The sequence below is a fragment of the Macaca mulatta genome, chromosome 20 (genome assembly GCF_049350105.2).
Source record: "Macaca mulatta isolate MMU2019108-1 chromosome 20, T2T-MMU8v2.0, whole genome shotgun sequence".
NCBI classification, from domain to species: domain Eukaryota; kingdom Metazoa; phylum Chordata; class Mammalia; order Primates; family Cercopithecidae; genus Macaca; species Macaca mulatta.
The window spans coordinates 70919729-70946105 of NC_133425.1; the positions used below are offsets into that span (position 1 = coordinate 70919729).

A 26377-nucleotide genomic window follows, 5' to 3' on the forward strand; every position below is an offset into this window, starting at 1 on the left:
AAATTCAATTTCTAGGTCCAAGGCAACCTATTACAGCTGTCCCTAATACTGTACCTCCGGGTTGTCCTCAGTGCCACCTCCTACAGTGTCCTCAAACACCACCCCTACCATACTGAGCCCCCAATCTGTCACCCCTCCGAGCAATACTCCCCAACTTTCAACGCCCTAAACAGCTCCTTTGTTATCGCCAAGCACTAGAAACCCCTCATGTCATTCTTACCCCTAAAGACCGTTCTTGTCACCAATTCCCCATTCAGACTTTCCCTATGAACCGCTCTAAGCGCTCTCAACTATCAGCCACACCCCCAAACAGCCCTCAGTAAGAGCCCTACACTATCAGCCAGACGTTTCCCGCCACCAACGCTCCCGAGACCCCACTCCTGTCACCAGTTCCCCGAACATTCCTTCCTGGGGTCGCAGATGCTGCTCACAGATGTCCCCGTAACCAACTTCATCACCTCCGTAGCCTAGGATCCTCCGAGGGGGCCATCCGCTGCCCCGCCCCTTTACTTGCGGCCCGGCCCCTTGGCGCGGCGTCCTGGCAAATAGCGCCGGAAGCCCCGCCCCCGACCGGTTGCTAGGCTCCGACAGCCGGAAGTCCCGCCTGCCGTGTAGTCGCCGCCGTCGCTACCGCTGCTGCCGTCGTTGTTGTTGTGGTCGGTGCGCTGAGCTCCGCGGCTCCGAGAGCCGGTTCCGTCCCTTTCCCGCCGCCGCCATGAAGTGGATGTTCAAGGAGGACCACTCGCTGGGTAAGCACTTGGCCGTCGGCCGGGCTGCTGGTGGCCGGGGCGGCGGGTGGGCCCCCTCCCCCACTGTGGCGGCCCTGGTTCGGGTGGAGTGGGGCGGATGCCCTGCTCCGGTCTCGAGTCGCCCAGGCCCTGGTGCCTGGGGCAGCCGCCTCCTGACCCCGTGTCACCCTCCGCGGGCCCTGCTGGGAGCAGTAGGGGACAGGACCGCGGCCGCAGGGACGCCGGAACCAGGGCCTGGGCTGTGCGCAGGGCGCAGGAGGAGGAGGGCCGGGGGCCGGAAACCGACCGGGGGGCAGGCGCAGCCGTCAGCCCTGTTTGTTTCTCCCACAGAACACAGATGCGTGGAGTCCGCGAAGATTCGAGCGAAATATCCCGACAGGGTTCCGGTGAGTGTTTGGACTCTCCGCCCCCTCACCTCGCTGTCACCTCTGTCGTCTGGGACCCGTAATAGGCCCCAGGCCATTCAACAGTTGACAAGTTGAGATTCCAGTCCCAGTTAATAGTAACTGACAGGCCAGACCGGGATGAGGCGTTCCAGGGCCGGGGTGTGAGGGGCTCGGGCTGGTGCTGTTCAGGGTGCCTCAGTGCTGAATCTCCCGATCTAGGCCAGCGAGCCGTCTGCAGCCTCGGGGCTCCCTGGCCAATTATGTAAGGAACGATGTTCTAGGACAGGGCAACAGGTCACTGCCACTTTTGGGAATGGTGGTGGAGCGAGACTGTCACTTTGGTCTTGGAAGTGGTACTTGAGTCTCAGGACGTTCATCTTTTACTTTGAGCCTCCATCTTTACCTAACTTCTAGCTCCGTTACCTCACCTTGACCCTGTCATCCTTGCCTGACCAAAATAATGTGAAAAGCGCTGAAAACCCTTCTGCCATGTTTTCTTCTTAGTCAATAATAAATATGATGTTATATTTCTTTCATGGTTGGGGAGACAGTTTTGTAATCCTTATTAATTTTTAATGGACATTAAGGCCTGTTATTGTAGCTCTTTGCTTGTGAATAATTCGTCTCAGGAAAGGAGTAGGAGGGACGGATTTGAAACTTGTTCAGAGAGGAGCAACAGGCCAAATGAAGAGCTTGGTTCTTGACTGGCTGAAATTCCAGGCATTCCCATTAGTCCATCCGTTCTTGTCTCCTGTGTTCCTTGGGAACACAGTAGTGTTTCTTGTAGTGTGAAGGTGGATCCATTCTGGGGTCCTAGAGTAACGGACCATGGATGAAATCCTCCCCAGATACTCTTAGGTCTGCCCAGATAAAATGTGGAAAAGCTTAGTAGTAAGGGCTGCATTTCTCTTACATAATTGACCACAGAAAAGCACTTACCGTTTCCCTATAACACATTTATATCAATTCTTAACCTCCAGAGCGTGTGGTTTATTAAGCCAAAGACATATTTTCTCCTGCTATGCAGTTTCCCACCCACCTCCTTGCCCACACTCTGTTCGTCAGCTCCTCAGCCATGTGAGGCCAGAGCCTCCCTTTAGGAAACGCAGTCCTGACCTCTCTTTACTTTCCCAGGTGATTGTGGAAAAGGTCTCAGGCTCTCAGATTGTTGACATTGACAAACGGAAGTACTTGGTTCCATCTGATATCACTGTGGCTCAGTTCATGTGGATCATCAGGAAAAGGATCCAGCTTCCTTCTGAAAAGGCGATCTTCCTGTTTGTGGATAAGACAGTCCCACAGTCCAGGTGAGAGGTGTTTACTAGATGGGCCCTCTGGTATTAGACATCTGGTTGGCTGCTTATGAAACTCCAAACCTTTGGAAGTCTGAAAACTCTTAGGGGTCCTGACTAGAAATCTGTATTTTGTGCTCCCTGACATCAGGGGCTCCAGGAAAATAATGGCTGCAATACATAAGAGTGCATTTTGGATTCACAAAATAGAACAAGGCCTGGACTTTAAAAAAAATGATGAAACTCAGCCTAACATCTCCAAGAATCTTTTAAAACAGTTGAGAACTTATTTAGGCTTAAGCTATAGGTAGAACTGAGGCCTGAAATGAGGTTTTCTTTCCCGAAGGCAGTCCTGGCACGCTCCTCCACTGGGAGCCTGTGGGCCCTGCTGAGGCTCACTCAGTTAATCATCCAGTTTGCTTGCTTCCAAACTTGGTCAACTCTTTGACATTGTAAGTGTCTATAGTTGCCTGATCCTCAAGTCTGACAAAATGACTGCTGCACAGTAAAGGGCTCTGAAGTCTTTTTATAGACTCATACCTCCCTTGGTAGCACCTGCTTTGACTGTCAGACTATTGTGCTGCCTGGAAGCAATCTTTGGGACTGTAACTTGTGGCCTGAATGTAGGCAGAGGCATTAGAATTCCCCTTTTCTGTGTATTTGATAGCCCAGCTTTAGTCCCCTGTGGAAAGAGGAAAATGGAGGGGCTCCGTCTGACATCCTAGTCAGTCCTTTCCCATTACTGAGTGGGTAGTTTTAGGCCCTGATCCAGATTCTGGCCCCCACCTCTCCCCTGAGTGTGAGTTCCTGGCCACATCTTATCTTAGTGACCCAATGTAGGTTTCATATACCACCCCCAGAAGTAATACTTCTAAAAGTGAAGGCTTTCAGAAGCCCTGGAAACTAGCCCAATGTTGCCCACATAGGTTCCTGTTGAAAATCCTTGAAGTCTCCAGAAGAGGCCTCTGCCAAATTCCAGTTACTTACTTCTGTTAAAGGTGGAAAGCTCTGGCTATTTTTTGGTCTGATTTCCTCTTTCCCAGTGTCCTCCACCTCCACTTCCTGGTGTCTGATAGAAAGGCAGGGGAGAAATGGAAGCTCCCTCCCTAAGGCCAGCGTTCAACCTGAGGAGACAGCCCAGGGCCTGCCCACTGGACACCACTGGTCTGCCACAGCTGTAGCTCTGGAAGCTGTGGTGTTGCTTGAGGTGATCTTGTCACCCATAGGGCTCTTCCAACCTTCCTTCCCAGGCCTCTGGGCTGTGTCTTCACCTGGGGAGGAAGCCTTGGGCATCCGTGGTTACCCTGGGCTTTCCTTAAGGTGTTTGGGGAGGTAATCTTCTTTCATAACATCTGCAACTTCTGCAGAGTCTTGGTGACCCTGTGTTTCCTACTTCCCGGAGGTGGTGGCTCAGTGGGAGAAAGTAAGTGACTAGGACCTATGGCATTGAGTTTATTTTCCTCAATTCTGATTCTCTGGTTCTTCTCAAAGGAAATGAAGCAGGTTTCTGGAGACCTTCAGATTACTCAGATGGCTCCACAGTAATCTGGCAATTAAAATGGCTACAGGTCTTATCAACTTCCCCTCCCCCATTATCCCTGAGATAGAAATAGAATTGGAAATGAAAAATGATTTTTCAGGGCAGCAGAGACTGCTTCAACCCATTTTCTCTCCAAGTCCCGTTTTCCTTTCCAGTGTGGTGAGAATCAACCCTAAAGCAGATTACACTAGTAACTCAAGTCAGGATTTTAGGGCCGAGTAACCAGAAATCCAAGACCCTTCAGGATTTAGTCACCAACTAGGACCCTTTTGCCCAGGCTGTCAGTTCTTTTGGCCCTAGTTAATGACTGTCACCCTACATTTAATGCAACTGTTCATTTTGGGGCTTTATTCTCAGAAAAATTTTTTTTTTTTTGAGACAGAGTCTCACTCTGTTGCCCAGGTTGGAGTGTAGTGGTGCAATCTCAGCTCACTGCAATCTCTGCCTCCTAGGATCAAGTGATCCTCCCACCTCAGACTCCCTAATAACTGGGATGGGACCACAGGTGCGTGCCACCACACCGGGCTAAAAATATAAATTTGTTTCTAAACAAAAGAGGCTTGTGACATCATTGGGCTTTATGCAAATGTAAATCAGCCATAAACATAAACAAAAAGTGCCACAGGGTCCTTCCTAAAGCTGGCTATGATTCAGCTTCACCATCTCTTCCCAAGACAATTTGCAGCCTCTTCCTCAGGTCTTTTCAGCCTCCTTAGGGAAGCATGGAGCCTCTCTTAACCTTCATGCAGTGCTTGCTGGCTTCAAAGAGTGGCTGGGGAAATTAGAGAAGGGATGAATTCAAGCCTGCAGGAGCCCTCCCTCTCCGATGACTGACTGGTCTGCATGAAGATCAATTATGTCTGAGGCTGCAGGAGAATAAGTTCTCAGTTATTTCTGCCTTGGAGTGAAAAACAGGCGGTCACCATGTAAAGTGTCATGATTTTTATTTAGAGTAGTTAGTATTAAATATTGATTCTATAAATAGAGACAGAGGCAAGTCCCTAAGTTTTACTTCCTAAATTCAAGTTCTTGTTTCATTTAAAGAAAAGGGAATCACAATGGCCTTTTCCCATTTAGCGTTGGAAAGTTGAACTCTCTGCTTAGGTGCCTGCATCAAGAATCAGGCCAAAAACGGAAGGGGAACCATGCCTTTGTTCAGACACAACTTCAGAAAAAACATCAGTGTACAGGTTTCCTACTCATGGCCTTAGAGGGGAACTCAGACCTGGCAGTCAATGGTCTTTGGTCTTTGTTTATTTAGAACATAGATAAGAGTCTTGTTAATCCCCTGTTTAAAATAGAAACAGGAGTATATCATTAAATAAAATATCTCTAAGATACTATTTTTTGTTGTTGTTGAGACGAGGTCTTGCTCTGTCACCCTGGCTGGAGTGCAGTGACACAGTCTTAGCTCACTGCAGCCTTGAACTCCTGGGCTTGAGCACTCCTCCCACCTCACCAGGCTGGTCTCAAACTCCTGGCTACAGGTGATCCTCCTGCCTTGGCCTCCCAGAGTGCTGGAATTATGGGTGTTACCCACCACACCTGGCCAGATACTATAATTTGACATTGGGAAACCTGTGCTGTTTAAGAATATGGTGTTTATTTGCTTCTGGATCTTAAAGAGATCTTCAGTAAAAGGAAGCTGTGATGTCTTGGAAATGAAAAGTGATTATCAGGGCAACGGAGACTGCTTCAAAGCCATTTTCTCTCCAAGTCCCATTTGCCTTTCCAATCTGCTGAGAATCCACCCTAAAGCAGCTTATACCAGTAACCCAAGTCAGGGTTTTAGGACAGAGTAACAAGAAATCCAAGTCCTGACTCTTCAGATCCCAATTAATGACTTCACCCCACACTTATTCATCCTTTATTTAGAAATGTGCTTAAAGCACTTGGATCATTTCTGGGTAAATACTTAAGGACAGGACATTTTTTTTTTTTTTTTTTTTGAAACGGAGTTTCACTCATGTCGCCCAGGCTAGAGTGCAGTGGCACGATCTCGGCTTACTGGAACCTCCGCCTCCCAGCTTCAAGCGATTCTCCTGCCTCAGCCCCTGAGTAGCTGGGATTACAGGCGACCACCACCACGCCTGGCTAAGTTTTTTTGTATTTTTAGTAGAGACGGGGTCTCTACTAAATACAATATGGGGTCTCACCATATTGACCAGGCTGGTCTCTAACTCCTGACCTCAGGTGATCTGCTGACCTTGGCCTCCCAAAGTGCTGGGATTACAAGCGTGGGCGACATGACTGAAACTCTGTCTCAAAATCAAAACAAAAAAAGGAACAACAACCAGTGGTTAATCTTTATATTTTGGAATCTTGGGGAGCATCAGGGCCTTATTAACTTTGACTGTGAAGCAAGTGCCTCTCCAGGATTGACAGCAGTGGTCATTGCCCTTCCACCTCCTACCACCTATCCTGCCCTGCTGGAGAAGAGATAATCCAAGGTCCAGTGGAAGCACATGGGCTCCAAAGCAGATGGGTGCCCAGGTGTGCTCATCAGCCCAGCCAATTCATGAGTCAATGTAGACCCCACAGCCTCCATGACCTGCCCTTGGTTGGGGTGAACGTAGGTTCTGTAGGGATTGGGCATCCACACAGTTCTAGGTCAGCCTTTCCCAATGCATAGAGCTGTTGAGTAGCATAAACTGATGTCTGTCTAGAGTCACATGGCCATTCCTGATGTGGATCCTGCTGTAACTTTCCCTTTTTTATTGCACAGTTTCTCCACTGGAGAAATGGTTTTGCCTGGATCTATGTCCTTCAGTGGAGGGGTTGGGGAGAGGGCTTTAGGGGCAGTTTAAGTTCATTTTCACACAGTACTTCAGGGTCCCACTTCACCTGAGATTCGCTCCATAGCTTGAATCTACCACTGGCTTTACCCATTTTTTTCCTCGCCAGACTCAGAGCTTGGAAGGTGGCAGTGCCTCTTTACTCAGAGCAGCATCTTTCTCAGATGAATGCATGTGATACTTGATGCCACAGGGTGTGCATTTGTGTTAGGGACTGGAGGCCATCTTCAGGTGTTTTCTACAGCCACCTCCCAGCAACTTAGGCAGCAAGGCTTGGAGCTGCAGTGCTGCTTGCGAGTTGTCAGGGCATCCAGCAAGCCTGTGCAGCTTAGCTGGATAGATGCATTAGAGCTGCCTCCGTGCTTCAGGATCCTCAGGCATCCTAGCCTGCTCAGTGCTGTGTATAGCTCAGGCCTCCAAATTCTGAGGGAGAAGTTTATTTTCTCAGAGGTTTGTGGAATGTGTCCCAAACTGACACACCAGCCTTCTGCTAATAGACTGCCTGCTAGTGAGGGTTGCATTTTGTCTCCCTGCACTTCCATTTGAATATCCTTTTAATAGGACTTTTAAAAAATGAGTTAGTTTTTTTTTTAAGTCTGTTTGTGGCCCAGCTCATTTTGGCTGCAGGCCAAGTTATTCCTACTCTGCATGTATGCAGTCCAATCCCATAAGTGCTGTTTTCAAATCAGTCTTGCTTCATGAGACCCAGTAAAGCCTCAAAATTAGATGCATGTTCAGCATTGAGCATTGTCAGTTACCAAGTTCCTTGCCCAAGGGGTATCCTGACTATAAGGACACAGTGCTACTGCCAACTAAGTTTCCACATGAGGTTGTGTATCAGAAAAGGGGAAATATTGGATTCTTAAGTCATTAGGCACTAAGGCATCTAGTTGTCAAATTACAAGATCTGAAGGAGAGAGCCCTAAGACCTTGCTACTCAGCATGTGATGCAGAGACTGGCAGCAGTCGCCTTACCTGGGAGCTTGATGTTCCGATGATTGGTACCAACATTTGTATGAGAAGCACTGTTCTAAGGAAGATCTCTGCAGAAGGTACAAGGACTCTAATGTTAGGTCATCAGAACAGATCTAGCTGTTTGGACATTTGGAGGCAGCAAACCGTGGTGGTCTCCTAGTTTTTTGACCTGGAGTGAATTTAGAATCTCTGCGCCTCAGTTTTCTTATCTATGAACTATGGATTATGGTACTATCTACCTCATAAGGTTGTTTTAAGAATAAAGAGTTAACATATGTAATGTATGAGCAGTGCTTCGCACATACACGTTGCCATTATAGTTAGGATTTTTACTCTCAGCTTCTGTAGCTACTGGGGCACTGCTTAAACAGATTGATGAACCCAAGTTTTACTTAAAAGACAATGGAATCTAAAGCCAGAAAGGAATGGAAAGCCACATGATTGTGGGCCTCTTCTCCTGCCGAGTCAGGGCTCAGTGTCTTAGGACGTGCCTTCAACAGTAGCGGTCCAGTGGTCATTGTTCACCATGGATAGCATACACAGGCCTGGGGGTGGGCTGCTGGTGTTTATGAAGCTCCTCAAATATTTCTAATGTAGCAGTGGGATTTAGAATCATTGTATTAGGGCTTCTAACTTGCTAGAAAAAGAGCAGAACTTAGTCTGTTTGGGACCAAACTTGACAAAGGCACTATGGGGCGACTCTGAATTGCACACAATGTCTGCTACTGCATCTAAACCCATCTGGTAATGGCAGTGGGGAGATGTTATGACAGTTGTCATCAGGGTCACCCTGGACACTTGGACAAATGGAGTAAAGAGTTGTGGCAGTAGCTGTAGTTGTTTTCCCATTAGCCTCATTCTGAGGAGTTTCAGAGGAAAGTGGGGTTATTCTCTGGGCCTTCTCAACCACCAGGGTAAAAATCTTGGGACACTCAGCTTTTGTTCAAGCCCTTCTGCTAGTTTCTGGCTTGTCATTTCACTTCCTGGCTCGTCACTCTACTTCCTAATCACATAGCTTTTGAAGATGACCCTCCCTTCTCTCCCACAACAAAAGGTCCAGCATCTTCCTTCTCAGCCTGGCCGCACATGGAATCATCTTAGGCATTTAAAAAATACGCTCATGAGGCTGGGCACGGTGGCTCATGCCTGTAATCCAGCACTTTGGGAGGCAGAGGTGGGTGGATCACCTGAGGTCAGGAGTTCAAGACCAGCCTGGCCAACATGGTGAAATCTCACCTCTACTAAAAAAGAAAAAAAATAATTTAGCTGGGCGTGGTGGCATGCGCCTGTAATCCCAGCTACTTGGGAGGCTAAGACATGAGACTTGCGTGAACCGGAAGGTAGGGGTTGCAGTGAGCTGAGATCCTGCCACTGTACTCCAGCCTGGGCGACAGAGCAAGACTCTGTCTTAACAAAACAAAACATAGTGATGATTTCGTTGGTCTGGGTAGCGCTTGGGCGTGGAGATGTTTTTAAAGCTCTCCAGTAAGATTCTGATGCGCAGCCAAGGCTGCGGCCCATGGCTGCAGGTGTTGTTCCTCCCTCTACCCACTGCCCCCTAAGTCCTGTCCTGGGGCAGTGCTGTCAGTAGAAACGGATGCAAGCCACATATGTAATTTAAGCATTTTGTAGTAGCCACATTAAATGTAACTTTTTTTTTTTTTTTGGAGACAGTTTTGCTCTCGTTGCCCAGGCTGCAGTGCAGTGGCACGATTTTGGCCCACTGCAGCCTCCACTTCCCAGGTTCAAGCGATTCTCCTGCCTCAGCCTCCTGAGTAGCTGCGCCACCACGCCTGGCTACTTTTGTGTTTTTAGTAGAGACGGGTTTCACCATGTTGGTCAGGTTGGTCTCAAACTCCTGACCTCAGGTGATGCGCCCACCTTGGCCTCCCAAAGTGCTGGGATTACAGGCGTGAGCCACTGCGCCTGGCGGAAATTAATTTTAATGATATATTTTATTTGACCCAGTATATACATAACTTTATCATTTCAGTATGTAATCAAAATAGAGCTATTTTGCTGCATTTTGATACTAAGTCTGAAATCTTTTTTATGTTTTACACTGCACATCCCAATTCAGATGAGCCACATTTTCAAGTGCTGAATGCAGCTAGTGGCTACTGTGTTGTAGCAGCGATACAGGACATTTCAGTCATAGCAGAAATTTCTGTTGAACAGTTCTGTTCCAGGGAGTCCTTATTTTACAAATTCCAGGCTAAGAGATCCTCACAGGGAGCACCGTTTTTATTGTACAAGATGCCGATGACAGGTTGTTTCATATTCATAATCAGCCCTCCCCCACATTGTTACTTAATAATTCTCATCTACCCACACAGCCATCCGAGCTAAGCTTGCAAATGGGGCAGGAAGAATAGGAAAAAAAACCTCAAAACCTCCCCCTTCATAAATGTGGTATTCGTCCATGTTTACATGGAGGTCCCACTCAGCTCTTGAGGAGCAAAGCAGCAGGTGGGGCAGTCACTGCTTCCTCAGGTTGAGGCCTTGGACTGCTCCTTATCTTCCCCACTGGCCCTTGGTTTATGAGTCCCCCTTTTAAGGATCTGTTGTGACCGACCTATCTGGGCTAGTGACCTCAGATGTCTTAGACTGAGCATCTTACTACTGTTTCTGGTTGACCCCTCCACTCATGGTCTTAACACATTTGCACCTCCTCTCATCTCAGAGAGTACAGTCACGGGGCAGAGCTTGCATAGGGATCCAGGTGTTACTAGTCTTACTCTGGAGCTGGTCCAGCTCAGTTTCATGGCACAGAACTAGATTAGGTCTCCACTGTGCAGTCTGTTTTACCACTTAGGGAAAGCCAGCTTTCCTACCCACACACGTTTAGTTTGAAGACTATCTATTTTTGGAAGGTTCTTTGGGAGGTTGGGCAGGCTTCTTTGGATCCCAGATACATTTACAGCTTTTTGCATTAAGTGTGCGGAAAATAACTTCTCTTTGATGATGATGATACAGATCTTTGGGGGCACAGGGGTTTAGCTGGGGAGCTTCTATGATAATGAACCCAAACTACTGTTCCTTGCTAGGGTCCTTTACCCACACAGAGGTGAGCCTTTCAGGTTTTTCATTTTGCTTAGTTTCTTCTCTCCTCCTTGGTATTCATGTGTTAACCAGCCAAAGTCCCCTGAAGGAGCTGGCTTCTTTAAAGGATTTACTTGGGAGGATGTCAGATGGCTTTGTCTTCTGCAGACTTCATTTATTTTAATCTTTTTATGGCTCCTTTCTTTTTCTTTAAAACAGGATTATAAGCACACAGCAGGTACTGACACCTGAAGTCTTTTCACTAAATTCCTATCCTCAGGCCATCCTTTTTCTCCTGAAACCTGGACTCCAATTTTCAATGATTTTTTTTTTGTTTTTCTCTTTCAAGCCTAACTATGGGACAGCTTTACGAGAAGGAAAAAGATGAAGATGGATTCTTGTATGTGGCCTACAGCGGAGAGAACACTTTTGGCTTCTGAGGGCCATTGCTGGGCTAGGTGCACCGTAACTGCTTGTGTATCTTGTAAATAGCCAGCCATTTTCAGTTATTATACCAGAACCTCTTCACATAGACCTATTAGTGCATTTGTAACTGGATTTATTTCTTAATATATTGGAAGGTTTTGTTTCCTTAGATTAGTAAATTATCATACAGAGTTTTATTTTGAGTTGTTCTTTCTGTGCACTGTCCTCATGGCTGTATTATCCAGGAAACTTGTCCTTCTGGAAATCATATTTAATGATACTTCTATATCAAAGTGAGGTAGGCGCGGTATTAAAGTGAAAGGGAAGGTGATACATTTATTCTGGGTTATGCTTGAAGTGTTAGATGGCTAAGTATTAAAATTATCCAAATTAAATCCTTAGCAGTCAGAACACTTGCTTCACTAGAATATGCCAACTGCCAATCATGTTGGACTGAGCTAATTTGTTCCTCTTTCTGAAACTATTAAGGTAAATAATTAACAATAAAAATTATCTCATAAAGGCATTGCACTGTGGCCATGTCCTTTATTCACCTCCTTTTGGATGGGTCGGAGAAGAGGCTCCTACATCTGGCAGGTCAGGAAGAGGGCTTGTGGAGGTCATGGCTGCACATCCTGGGACCGGGAGCCGTGGCCAGGGTCATAAGGAGAGACATTGTTTTTAATAACTAATATGTTCACATGATTGAGGTATCAGGACAATACAAAAAGGTATACACCGAGAAGGCTTGCTCCCGCCAGCTTCCTAACCACCTCTGCCCTTTATGGGAAATTACTTTTACTGGCTTCTTGTTTCTTTTCAGTATTTTAAAAGTAAATAGGATAATTTAAAGGATAGTATAATAACATAGTAAAAAGGATAATTAAATATGAATACATATCCTTACTGTCTTTTCTTTTTTTTTTTTTTTTGAGGCAGAGTTTTGCTCTTGTCATCCAGGCTGGAGTGCAGTGGTGCAATCTCAACTCACTGCAACCTCCACCTCCCGGGTTCAAGCGCTTCTCCAGCCTTGCCTCCTAAATAGCTGGGATTACAGGCATGTGCCACTATGCCCAGCTAATTTTGTATTTTTAGTAGAGATGAGGTCTTACCATGTTAGCCAGGCTGGTCTCAAACTCCTGACTGCAGGTGATCCACCCACCTCAGCCTCCCAAAGTGCTGGGATTACAGGTGCCCACCACTACACCTAGCTTGTTCTTTTTCTTTTATCTTTTTTTTTTTTTTTTTTGAGATGGCGTCTCACTCTGTCGCCCAGTGGCATGATCTCGGCTCACTGCAAACTCTGCCTGCTGGATTCACACCACTCTTCTGCCTCAGCCTCCTGAGTAGCTGGGACTATAGGCGCCCGCCATCACGCCCGGCTAATTTTTTTGTATTTTTTTTTTTAGTAGAGACGGGATTTCACCGTGTTAGCCAGGATGGTTTGGATCTCCTGACCTCGTGATCCACCTGCCTTGGCCTCCCAAAATGCTGGGATTACAGGCGTGAGCCACTGCCCCCAGCCTCTTCTTTTTCTTATACAAAGAAAACATACTTCTACCTACATTGCTTTCTTTCATTTAACATTATATTTTAGTGATCTTTCCGTATCACTTCTGTGCATCCTTTTAATGTTCCTGCGTTCTTTAAGGTACTGCTTTCTACTCCCTTCTTCCTAAAAATCAAGATTAGATTTATCTATGCCCATGAGTTTCATTTCTCACAATTAGTATAGATGTGTAGGCTTGCTAGGACACAAATACATTTGAGAGGAAATGCTTAGTTACTTTCTTAAATCTTCTGCAGACATACTGTGTTGGTGGCTAGAGCACTACACAGACAAGAGTGGAGAAACCAGGTATGTCCCAGCAGTCTAAGAACATGTAATTAAAATGACTCACACTTTCCATTGGAGAAGAAACCTTTAACTTTATTTTACCAAATTATATAAGTAGCTCATCCAAGCTCTCTACTGATGTCACCTTTTCAGTTGGGATCAGAGGAAACATTCTTAATTTGTTACAAACATCTTGTTGGGTCTTTACCAAACTTGAGCTAATAAGGTATACACCGAGATATATCTCTTTGCTGATAGTTTCACACTAAAAGCAGTTAGACACTGACCTCAGAGTGAGCAAGTAAAGGGAAAGCGAGCTCTGTGTTACTAAAGAATCTTATTTGCAATGACATACTCCCAATTCAAACTGGCCTTAGCATTAAAAAGGCAGTTTATTATTTTGCCTCTCAGAGGGATGGTTCACTGGCTTGAGGTGTAGCTAGAACCAGGGATCAAATAATAACATTAAAACTCCATCTCTTGGTTTTGTTTTTCTCTGTGTTCATGTGATGGCAAAGATGGCCCCATCTTTGGAGTTGCTTAGCAACTCCAGTGGAAGGAAGAACATCTTTTCTGAGAGCACTAACAAAAGTCCCTGAGAGGTCTCTGGCCTTGCTTGGACTACCAAGCAGTCCTGCTTGGGGCAGAGAATGGTGAACCTCTGCCTAAACATATGAACAGAAATAGGATTTTACAGAAATGGAGGAGGGGTGGCTTCCCAAAGGCATTTTGATTGTTTCACAACCACAAACCCACAAATGCAACCGAGAAGAAAATAGCTAAAAAGAAGAAAACCAAAAGGCAAGTATCGCTGAAGCCAATCGTGGTTTTTTGTTGTTGTTGTTTGTTTGTTTTTTGAGACAGAGTCTTGCTGCAGTCGGCCTGGGCTGGAGTACAATGGCACAATCTCAGCTCACTGCAAACTCCACCTCCCGGGTTCCAGCAATTCTCCTGCCTCAGCCTCCCGAGTGGCTGGGATTACAGGTGCACGCCACCATGCCTGGCTAATTTTTGTATTTTTAGTAGAGACAGGGTTTCACCGTGTTGACCAGACTGGTCTTGAACTCCCGACCTCAGGTGACCCACCCATCTCAGCCTCCCAAAGTGTTGGGATTACAGGCGTGAGCCACCGTGCCCAGCCATGTTTTTATTTTAAGTAATTTATAGTTAGCACTTATCGGCCGGGCGCGGTGGCTCACGCCTGTAATCCCAGCTCTCAGGGAGGCAGAGGCGGGAGGATAGCTTGAGCCCAGGAGTTCGAGACCTGCCTGGGTAATATAGCGAGACCCCGTTCTCCACAAAAAGGAAAAAAAAAAAAAAAAAGACAAAAAAATATATATATATAGTTAGCACTTATTAAGCACCCTCTAGATACCAGATGATTTACATACATTATCACAATCTTCAACAAGCCACCGTAAGATAGGTAGTGAAGTTTCCACAGCCACACGACTACCGAGAGGCAGAACTGAGACACTAAGTGAAACTGAAGAAGAATGACGTGGTTGGCAATGTCAAATCATTTCATGATGTTGTTTTTTTCTATTTATAATGTGCCTGGGAGGACTCTGGCCTTGCTTGGCGTACCAAACAGCCCCACTTGGAGCAGGGACTGGTGGGAGGGAACGGTGAAACCTTCTTAACCATGTAAATGTAGGATTATACAGAATCCTACAGAATAGGATTAATCATGCTGCATACTAGGGCACAAATACAAATAAAGTACTATCCTGTCTTCCAGGAGGTTTCCGTCTGGCGGTAAACCAACATGTAAAGAATAATTACAAAGCAGTGTTGTAAGTGCTGTAGCAGAAGTACTGGAACAGAGGCCGGAGTAGCTATCGGCTACAAAACAGACCATTGAAGAAAGCAGCACCTATTTGGAATATCAGTCAATAAAAGTGGATTTGTCAATTTTGCCTTTAAAATGTAACATCTAAGTGAAGATTTAAAAAGTTAAAAAAAAAAAAAAGCATATATTCTTCCCCCAAACCCTAATCCTCAAAGACACTAGACTTGTAAAATTGTACAGATGAATTTTATCAAACTAAGGGACCCCTTTCTTAAACTGTTTCAGAGATTAGAAAATGAATAATTATATTCATTTTGAGACTTAAAATCTCAGTGTTAAAACTTTATAAAGATGGTATAAGAGAAAAAGTTATAGCTTTGTCTCATCGACATATAAAAATCATATATATATATTTAAAAGAGATGGGGTCTCACTGTTACACAGGCTGGAGTGCTGTGCTGTGATCACAGCTCACTGTAGCTTCGAATTTCTGGGCTCAAGTGATCCTCCCACCTCAGCCTCCTGAGTAGTGCCTGGCCCCCATGTTTAAAATATAACAGCAATGGCCTGAAAAATGAACTGGATGACCCATGACTCTATAACGGTTATATATGAAAAAACAGATTCCTATATTACACATAAATTCAAGGTGGATTAAATATCAGAATATGAGACGGCCTGGTGGCTCACACCTGTATTGCCAGCACTTTGGGAGGTTGAAGTGGAAGGATCCCTTGAGGCCAGGAGTTTGAGCCCTGGGCAATATAGTGAGACACTGTCTCTACAAAAAATTTAAGAATTAGCTGGGCCCGGTGGTGCATGCCTATAGTCCCAGCTACTCAGGAGGCTGAAGTGGGAAGCTCAAGCAATGAGCCCAAGGAGTTTAAGGTTGCAGTGAGCTATGATTGCACCACTGCACTTCAGCCTGGGTGACCCTGTTGCAAAAAACAAAAACAGGCCGGGAACAGTGGCTCATACGTGTAATCCCAGCACTTGGGAGGCCAAGGTGTGTGGATCACTTGAGGTCAGGAGGTCAAGACCAGCCTGGCCAACATGGTGAAACCCTGTCTCTAGGGCGGGGCGTGGTGGCTTACGCCTGTAATCCCAGCACTTTGGGAGGCCGAGGCAGGCAGATCACAAGGTCAGGAGATCCAGACCATCCTGGCTAACACTGCAAAACCCCATCTCTACTAAAAATACAAAAAATTAGCCGGGCGTCATGGCACACGCCGGTAGTCCTAGGTACTTGGGAGGCTGAGGCAGGAGAATTGCTTGAACCTGGGAGGCAGAGGTTGCAGTAAGCTGAGATTGCGCCACTGCACTCCAGCCTGGGTGACAGAGTGAGGCTCTGTCTCGAAAAAAAAAAAAAAAGAATATAAAAAGAAAGAAAAGAAAAGAAAAACCCTGTCTCTACTAAAAATTAAAAAGCCAGACGTGGTGGTGTAATCCCAGCTACTGGGGAGGCTGAGGCAGGAGAATCTTTTGAACCTGGGAGGTGGAGGTTGCAGTGAGCCGAGATCACCGACTCTCAACAACATCAAAACAACAACAATAAAAACAAACCACCCAGTAGAAAAATGGGCGAAATACTTTTAAACTGAGATTGGAAAAAAGGAATAACCACAAATTCATTTTGAGACTTACAAAATCTCAATGTTAAAACTTTATAAAGACAACATGAAGCCATGCACAGTGGCTCACGCCTGTAATCCCATCCCAACACTTTGGGAGGCCAAGGTGGCAGGATCAATTGAGCTCAGTTTTTAAGGCCACAGTGAGCTATAATCATGCCACTTTACTCCAGCCTGGGTGACAGAGTGAAAGCCTGTGTCCAAAACAAAACAAAACCCACAAAAACAAAAAGACAGTGTAAGAGAAAAAAAAATTATAGCTCTCATTTATCAACATAGATAAAGTTTTTATTTTTTTCAAGAGATGGAGTCTCGCTCTGCCACCCAGGCTGGAGTACAGTGGCGTGGTCATATCTCACTGCAGCCTCAAATTCATGGGCTCAAACAATCCTCCTTCCTCAGCCTCCCAAAGTGCTGGCCAGGCTTAAGCTACCATGCCCGGTCTAGCATTTAGATCTTTAATTCACTTTAAATTTATTTTATGTATAATTAATATAGGAATCTACTTTTTTCATATGTATATAATCATTATTTTGTTAATTCCCACAAAAGAGAAAACCTAACAGGTCAGTAAACAAAATTCTTAACATCATTCAAGACCACTGTCATTGTACCAACTCTAGAATGTGCCATTCACAAAGACTAAACTGTGAACAGTGCCTCCTAGAGTTGTGTGGTGTCTACACTGTGTTATTGGTGGCCTTGTAAAAATCTAAAGGAAACTATGGAATATAACTTCATCAAATTGGCCGAAATTAAATTTTCAACAAATGAAATGTTGGTGAGGATGTGAGACATCTAGAATTGTCATAAATGGCTGTTGTGTACGTAAACTGGTACCATCACTTTGGTAAAAAGTTTGACACTGTATCTAGTGAAGTTGAAGGTGCCTGTAATCCATGGCTTAGCGAGTTTCACTTCTAGGTATATATTCCAGAAATATCTCTACATGTGTATAAGAGACATGTAGAAGAATGATCATTGCAACCTTGTTTCAACAAAAAATTGGAAACCAACTAAATGTCCACCACAGGAGAATGGAGAGATATGTGGTATATTTATACAAAGGAATACTGTATAGCAGTTGAAATAACTAGAGCCACATGTGTCAACATAAATAAATCTCCAAAACAGTACTGATAATGAAAAAAGCAAGAGGCAGAAGTATATTCAGCATGATCCATTTCTATAAAGTTTAAAAATTTGCAAAACAATTATATTTATTGCTTATAGATATAAACTTAGATAATAAAAGTATAAACCATGCAAGGGAATGAAACATCAACTTCAGGATGGTGGTTCCCTAATGGAGGGAGGGAAATGGGATCAGGAAAGGGTAAATATGGGGTTTCAAACACTAGTCATGTTTTCTTCAAAAAGTAAAAACCTGATGCAAAGATAGCAAAATGTTTACTGTTGGGTGGTGGGTGTTTCTTTTTTTTTTTTTTTTAAGACACAGGGTCTCACTATATTGCCCTGGCTGGTCTTGAATTCCTGGGCTCAAATGACCCTTGCACTTTAGCGTCCTGAGTAACTTGGATTACAGGCACATATCACCATGCCCAGCTTCTTTTTACTTTTATGTTTGAAATATTTCATAACTTTTGTTTTAAGTTACACCAGTGAGAATAGAAATTGGGTCCTTCTCAAAGGACAGCATGTGGCTGCCTCCATTTCTCACTTCCTCTTCCCTCCTCAGCTCAAGATAGGCAAGCTTCTACCCCTCCACTTCTCGCCCCAGAGTTTGCTAGGCTTACCAAAATAACCTTGTCCCCCCACCCACCCCGTGGATACTAGCCACCACACCCAGCTAATTTTCATAATTTTTTTTGTAGCAATGGGGTGTCACTATGTTGCCCAAGCTGGTCTCAAACTCCGGCCTCAAGGGATCCTCCCCAGCACCTGGCCACTTTTTTTTTTTGGCACCAATCTTCTTTGCCTGTCTTTAATATATTCTAGACTTTACATTACTGTCTCCTGGAAGCTCCTAATTGTCTTTCTCCTGATTTTCCTCTGGTCTCTCAGTCACTCTCGTTTCTATGCTTTTCTACCTGCTCCTGAAGTCTCCATTTCCCCAGGGTTCCCTCCTCACCAGTGTCCCCTCTTCTCCATCTGCACATTCTCTGTAGAAGACTTCATCTAACCCATGTCTTTGATGACTCCAAAATTTTTATCTCAATCCCATCTCTCTCCTGAGCACTAAACCAGTCCCTCTAAATGCCCACTCTAGGCCCTTATCCTGCCAAAATCTTAACCTCTGAAACTGGGTACATCTCTGCCTACATCTCCTGGCCCCCCACAAAACCAGCTCCTCTTCCTGGTCTCCTTTCACATCCATGGCATAACGTTCCATTCTGTCACCAACAGGATGACCTGGGAGTCATCCTCAACCACTCCCTCTTCCGCTCCCTGCGTTCGCCTCGCCCTCTGCCTGTTTCTGAAGTCAGTCCCTCCCTGTGGTTCCTCAAGCCCGTTGCCTGGGCCTCCTCATTTCTCTCGAAGTTACTACAGTAATCCCCTAACTATGGTCTCCTCACCACCATCCCTGCTCCTGCATTCTGTTCTTGCTACAGCAAAGAGTTATCTTTCTAAAATGTAACTTCATCTTAGCACCCATCTCTCAAAATCCCTGAAGTGCAGAGTGGTCAGGATAAAACTATTCTCCTTTGCGAGGCACTCACAGTCCTCCCTGCTGTGACCTTCAGCCTCATCCCCAGCGTCTCCCATACTCCACTAGCCCAGCCATGCTGTGCTATCACCTCTAGCCTTTATGATGTTTCTCCACTGCAAATACCCTTCCCTCTAAACTGTCCCCACATGTACCCCCAGTTCTTCTTGCTTGCTGTCCACTAATATTTCCCCTTCACCAGTTCTTTGCTAAGAACGCTGCACCCTTCTCCCAGGTTGGGTATGAGACCTTTGTCACAGTCATCCTCACACTGCGCTCTTCCATTGCAAAGTCACTTGCCCATCTTCCTTTAGTCAGGAGCAACATGAGGACTCTCCCTTATCCTTGTACCCCAGGTGCAGAGCAAAATGCCTGGCACATTGATGGCATCCAGAAGGTGTATGACTGCTCTTACGTGGAACTGAGAGCCTGCTTAACAAGCACCGACACGTCTTACTTTGGCAGCAGCAGCTGAAACACGCTGGCCACGAAGAGGTCTTAAGGCAGGCTTGTGCAATCCCAAAGGTGGCCAGAGGATCTCTTTCAAGGAGAATTTGGAGGGAGGCAACATAAATGTTCTTATTCTCAAAAGACTTACTCTTCATTAAACAGAAAAAAGGAAAGCCTTAAAATGTACAACTTGATTCCCTTTTTCATCTTTATTTCTTATGGTTTGGATATTTGTCCCTGCCCAAATCTCATGTTGAATTGTAATCCTAAATGCTGGAGGTGAGGCCTTGTGGGAGGCGTTGGATCACGGGGCAGATCCCTCCTGACTTGGTACTGTCCTTGTGATAGTTCTCACAATATCCGGTCATTCCAAGGTACGTGGCACCTCCCTCCACTCTCTCTCTTGCTCCTGCTTTCACCATGTAAGACGCCTGCTCCCACTTTACCTTCCATTATGATTAAAGCTTCCTGAGGCCTCCCCAGAGGCAGATGCTAGCACTGTTTCCTCTACAGCCTGCAGAACTGTGAGCCAATTAAACGTCTTTTCTTTTTTTTCTTTTTTTTGAGATGGATCTCACTCTGTCACCCAGGCTGAAGTGAGTGGCGAGATCTCGCTCACTGCAACCTCCACCTCCCAGGTTTAAGTGATTCTCCTGCCTTAGCCTCCCAAGTAGCTGGGATTACAGGTGTCCACCACCACGCCTGGCTAATTTTTTTTGTATTTTTAGTAGAGACGGAGTTTCACCATGTTGGTCAGGCTGGTCTTGAACTCCTGACCTCCAGGATCCACTGGCCTTGGGCTCTCAAAGTGCTAGGATTACAGGTGTAAGCCACCATGCCCAGCCAAATGTCCTTTCCTATAAATTACCCAGTCTCAGCTATTTCTTTATGGCAATGCAAGAACGGCCTAACATACCTAAAACTAATCCTGGTGGCTGACACTGAGGAAGCAAAGCCACAGTTAGGTAGGAGGATCCACATATACCTCTGTGATCAACAGCTTTGCTCCTTCACCTGGAGCTGTTGCTTCCCGATGTGGGATGGAGGGGTGTAGACAAACACATGTGCAGACACCTGGTGTGCAGCATGACACTCTACAAACATCTGCCCAATAAGCTTGTCCCGAGGACAGTCATGTTCATTAGCAAAAGCTCTGGAAATTGGGACTAGCAAATTGGAAGGAGTCACTTAGAAGCTGGCAGACAGACGACCTTGGCTGGAATTTCCTAAGTGCTAGTCACTGCATGTGTGGTAGACACTCCTCCTATACCTATCACAACCCCATTGCCAAGTGGGCAGAGCTGCCCTCATTTCAAAGGTGAGGACACTGACACTTTGAGAATGATGTTACCTACCCAACATCACACAACTAGCACATCCTGGTGCCAAAATTCATGCTTTGGTCTAATGCCCAAACCCATCTTTATTTTACTAGTCCAGACAGTGAGAATTAAAGGCCTTTGTTTGAATGTGGTCCACAGACATGTATATAAATACTTAATTTTCTTGCTTCTGAAAAAAATTTTTAAGATCTAGCAACAATCAGCTAGAACAACAACAAAAAAATGGTTCCAGTTCATTCCACCTGCCTTAAGTTTCCTACTCCTGAAAAGATTGGGTTTGTGACCATTGTACTATAGTCTACACACTATCATTTATTTATTTATTTATTTATTTATTTATTTTTTTTTTTGAGACGGAGTCTCGCTGTGTCTCCCAGGCTGGAGTGCAGTGGTGTGATCTCGGCTCACTGCAAGCTCCGCCTCCCGGGTTCACGCCATTCTCCCGCCTCAGCCTCCCAAGTAGCTGAGACTACAGGCGCCCGCCACCACGCCCGGCTAGTTTTTTGTATTTTTAGCAGAGACGGGGTTTCACCATGTTAGCCAGGATAGTCTCGATCTCCTCACCTCGTGATCCACCCGCCTTGGCCTCCCAAAGTGCTGGGATTACAGGCTTGAGCCACCGCGCCCGGCCCACACTATCATTTATTTATTTTTGAGACAGAGTCTTGCCCTGTCGCTCAGCTTGGAGTGAAGTGGTGCAATCTTGGCTCAATGCAACCTCTGCCTCCTGGGTTCAAATGATTCTCCTGTCTCAGCCTCCTGAGTAGCTGGGATTACGGGTGCGTGCCACCTCGCCCAGCTAGTTTTAATATGTTTTATTTTTTGGAGAGAGAGTCTCTCTCTGTCATCTAGGCTGGAGTGCAGTGGCGCGATCTCGGCTCACTGCAACCTCTGCCTCCCAGGTTCAAGAGATTCCCGTGCCTCAGTCTCCTGAGTAGCTAGGATTATAGGCATGCACCACCACACCCAGCTTCTTTTTGTATTTTTAGTAGAGCCGGGTTTTCGCCATGTTAGCCAGGCTGGTCTGGAACTCCTAACTGCAGGTAATCCACCCATCTCAGCCTCCCAAAGTGCTGGAATTATAGGCGTGAGCCACTATGCCTGGCCTAGTTTTTATTTTATTTTGAAACAGAGTTTCGCCTAGACTGGAGTGCAATGGTGTGATCTTGGCTCACTGCCACCTCTTCCTCCCAGGTTCAAGAGATTCTCCTGCCAGAGCCTCCCGAGTAGCTGGGATTACAGGTGCCTGCCACCACGCCCAGCTCATTTTTATATTTTTAAAAGAGGTGGGGTTTCACCATGTTGGCCAGGCTGGTCTTGAACTCCTGACTTTTAAGTGATCTGCCTACCTTGGCCTCCCAAAGTGCTGGGATTACAGGTGTGAGCCACCGTGCTTGGCCCACTTATTTTAGAAAATAATTCCCTCAAAGTATATGCAAGCAAAACACTAAGCCATGTGGGCCCTTGTTGTTTGGGCTGCTATAACAAAACACCACAGACTGAATAGTATATAAACAATCTAGCTTTATTTCTTACCATTCTGGAGGCCGGGAAGTCCAAGATCAAGGCGTGATTTGTGTCTAGTGAGAGCCCGATTCCTGGTTTATAGACAGCCGTCTTCTCATTGTGTCCTCACATGGCGGAAGAGGTAGGAATTTCTGGAGTCCCTTTGATAAAGACACTAATCCCATTCATGAGGGCTCTACATTTTTTTGTTTTGTTTTGTTTTTTTGAGACGGAGGTTTGCTCTTGTCACCCAGGCTGGAGTGCAATGGTGCAGTCTCAGGTCACTGCAACCTCCTTCTCCCAGGTTCAAACAGTTCTCCTGCCTCAGCCTCCAGTGTAGCTGGGATTACAGGCGCCTGCCACCACGCCCAGCGAATTTTTGTATTTTTAGTAGAGGTGGGGTTTCACCGTGTTGGCCAGGCTGGTCTCAAACTCCTGACCTCAGGTGATCCACCCACCTTGGCCTCCCAAAATGCTGGGATTACAGGCGTGAGCCACCGTGCCTGTCTGGGCTCTGCTCTTAAGACCCAATCACCTCCCAAAGACCCCATCACCTCCCAAAGACCCCATCACCTCCCAAAGACCTAATCACCTCCCAAAGACCTAATCACCTCCCAAAGACCTAATCACCTCCGAAAGACCCAATCACCTCCCAAAGACCCCATCACCTCCCAAAGACCCCATCACCTCCCAAAGACCCCATCACCTCCCAAAGACCTAATCACCTCCCAAAGACCCAATCACCTCCCAAAGACCCCACCTCTAATACCATAATTTTGGGAGTTACGATTTCAACATAGGAATCTGCGGGGGACACAAATATTCAGACCATAGCAGCTCTCATCTTTCATGAAGGAGGCACAGAGCCAGGCTGCACCACCTACCTGCTTTAGCACAGGTGAGTGAGCACTGTCATCGGAGCTGGTTTAAACTGCACTTGCCACTCCATCACCCCAAGGCTGCCTTCTCCCACTGTCAGCTGGCTTCACAGCCCCGCAGTTACTGACATGTTAGTAAAGAAGGACATTCACAGTGGCACTCGGTAAGTTGAAAAACAAAAGTACAGCATGAAAATGCCAGCTGAAAAGGCATTCACTGGAGGTCAAAACAGTTCACAAGAGGCAGCAATAAACAGGGAAGTTCAAGAAACTTTGGGTTAGGGGATGCAGGTCCTGAAACTTACATAAAGAAAAGCTCTTTGCTTTCAATTAACAAAATCGAATTCAGAGCAAACGGGTGAACTGGACTGAGCGTGCCTCCATTGTTGGGTAAAGCTTAGTAATACTGCCCACAGTATCATTTCCCAGAGCTTTCTTGAGAGGTTGCACAGAAAGGTCTTGTTGTTGAACTGAAGAAAGATGCTGGGAATGGGCTCTGTGATCCTGCTCTGTTGTCAGGTTGGTTTCACCCGCAAGGGGCCCACCGTACCTCCCCGTGGAGACACTGCTTAGTTTCAATGTGCTTTTCATTCTCTTGGCTGCCTGAGCAAATGGCCATCACTGTTTCCATTGTGAGCTCTTCCCCTTCGGGAGCTGAGCCCAAAGTACAGGGAACATGTGCTGGAGACCAACATTTGGCAGCCTGGGTCCCACTTGGAGTGACTTTCTGCCACTCCCTTTCCTCCTACAGAGACATTTTCCTGCATCTGGTCACTGAAAAGCAGTGCTGGACAGGCTTGTTCTAAAAGCTGATTCCTAACCCTACTGGCTCATAGGAATGAGGGGCAAAACATCCATACCCAAATTCAGAGCCCAGGTTAGTAGATTGAGACGAGAGTTATTTTCAGGCTGGCATGGTGGCTCATGCCTCTAATCCCAGCACTCTGGCAGGCAGAGGCGGGAGGATCACCTGAGGTCGAGAGTTCGAGACCAGCCTGACCTTCATGGAGAAACCCCATCTCTACTAAAAATACAAAATTAGGCACATGCCTGTAATCCCGGCTACTCGGGAGGCTGAGGCAGGAGAATCGCTTGAACCCGGGAGGTGGAGGTTGCGGTAAGCCCAGATCGCACCGTTGTGCTCCAGCCTGGGCAACAAGAATGAAACTCTGTCTAAAAAAAAAGAGTTATTTCCATCCTTCCCTTGTCACCAACATGACTGAGGCCATATGTAGTCACAGCATCAGTGGGCAGTTTCCTAGAGAAAATTTTTCTTTGTATTATCTATCCAATTAATAATTTTTATGAGAATCCTACCTAACAGTTGAAAAACACTGAGCATCCTAAATGCGACGATCTAATTTTGTAGGACAGATAAGAAGTTATAAGCAGAGGTTAAATACTTTCCCCACATCCACATAGAAGTTAGTGGCAGAACTGGTACTAGGACACAACTGCTTGAGTATCTAGGTCCAGTTTTATTCTACTACACCAAGTAGTAAGGACCATGTTTTTGTTTTTTTGCATTTTAAAATTGAGGTATAATTATGTAAAGTACATGAATATTAACGTGTAGACTTAACGTGGACAAATGTTTACACCAGTATAATCAACGCTCCAATCAAAACACAGGACGTTTCCATCCTCCAGAGGCCTCTTTCTACTCGACTGCCTGCTCCCCACCCCCCACCACATCAGGCAGTCACCACTCATGATATTTGTCCCTTTTGATTCATTTTGGATCCCCAGTTTTAAGAAATAAAAACTGAATTCAAACAACTTTGCCTGAAGCCCTTAAGTCTTTACAGAATTTCCCTACCACTTTTGGACCACAGGTATAAAGATTTGTTTTGGATTCATCTGGACGGTGTTACAGCAAGTTAGTCTCAGCCCCAATACAGACACGTTTAGGTTTAAAAGGATTCATGTTTATAGGACGTGAAGGTCAACAATTCTTCAATATGGGGTATTAAAAAAACTACTCTTTCTGGAAAATAAATGTGCTTTGTCTGAAATATCTGTCTCCTTGGCTGTTTCTGTATCTAACCATTCCTTCAGGATAACTGCCTATGGGAAGAGCTGCTCGAGCTCTGGAAAGTAAGCACTTATATACTAAGTATTTTTCCAGTTGGAAGCTGTCTCCTGGTTTCAATAGCTTTTCTGTTGCGGTGGGATCCATTTTAACAGCTCCTCTGGCTTTCCCAGACACCATCTCAGGAGGCAGTGGCAGTTGAAAAGATAACACTGTCCTAAGCCATTTAACTAGCCAGGAAGGGACATGGGTTTTAGGAGCTGGAAATTTTTGGCTAAGGCTTGCTCAGAACACTGTCTTAAATCCAAAAAGTCTTGCCAAGGTCCAGGTGGAGGCAGCTTTCCCCCAGCCACAGACACTACCAAATCAGACAGGGCTTGCATTTCTTCCGACCAGAGGCACTGGCAGCCAGGGTCGGTCATTATCTCCATAGCAGCCTCGTTTCCCCAGACAGTGAGCTCATGCTTGGCGCTGATCAACTCCATAAAACAAGGCATTTAACCCTATGCAGAAATGACTACATGAAATCTATACACACAATTATTTAAATCAAGCCAATTTTTGAAAATTATTAAGAAAATACAAATTATGCAACACAGTCGTAACACTAGAACCCACTTATGGACACAGAATAAACAGCAAGGCTCGAAGTGTAAACCTCCCTGAAAGAGCCAAATTCCACAAGACAGTAATTCTGTGGAATTAAGCTGCCTAAAGCAGCTTGTGAGATTCCTCTTCCCTATACAACATCGCCTCTATGTGTTTTCTGGCGTTAATGCAGTTTAAAATAGAGAAACCTTTTTCCATTAATTTTTATTTCATTTAAAAAATTTATTTAAAAAATAGGCATATATTAACATGGTTCAACATTTTAAAAGGGTATAAAGTTAAAAGTCTCCCTCCCACACCTTGGACCCTGGCCATCCTTTGTCCTGTTTGATGATTGGTTTCTTGTAAGTAGATTCATAGATACTTTAGTATATACAAGCTAAACAGTTACCTATCTTTCATGCTTTTTTTTTTCAGCCTCCCGAG

General features: G+C 45.6%; 2 protein-coding genes across 11 annotated transcripts in view; one reads left to right on the plus strand and one right to left on the minus strand.

Annotated features, from left to right (window-relative positions):
• Positions 1-591: 591 nt before the first annotated feature.
• GABARAPL2 (GABA type A receptor associated protein like 2) lies at positions 592-20078 on the plus strand. 5 transcript variants are annotated; one of them, NM_001194264.2, is given in 4 exon segments: positions 592-749; positions 1080-1135; positions 2270-2442; positions 11129-11733. In NM_001194264.2, coding segments are annotated over 4 exon segments (354 nt in total). In that variant the 5' UTR covers positions 592-715; the 3' UTR covers positions 11220-11733.
• Positions 13109-26377, minus strand: part of ADAT1 (adenosine deaminase tRNA specific 1) — a 49840-nt gene continuing 36571 nt past the window's right edge. For 2 of the 6 annotated variants that reach the window (XR_013410925.1, XR_013410927.1), the window contains exon 9: positions 13109-13965. The gene's annotated coding sequence lies outside the window, so the exon portion shown is untranslated. Of the gene's footprint in view, positions 13966-22633; positions 22688-26377 lie in introns of those variants that run through there. The other 4 variants (XR_013410924.1, XR_013410926.1, XR_013410922.1 and 1 more) reach the window with 2 other exon arrangements.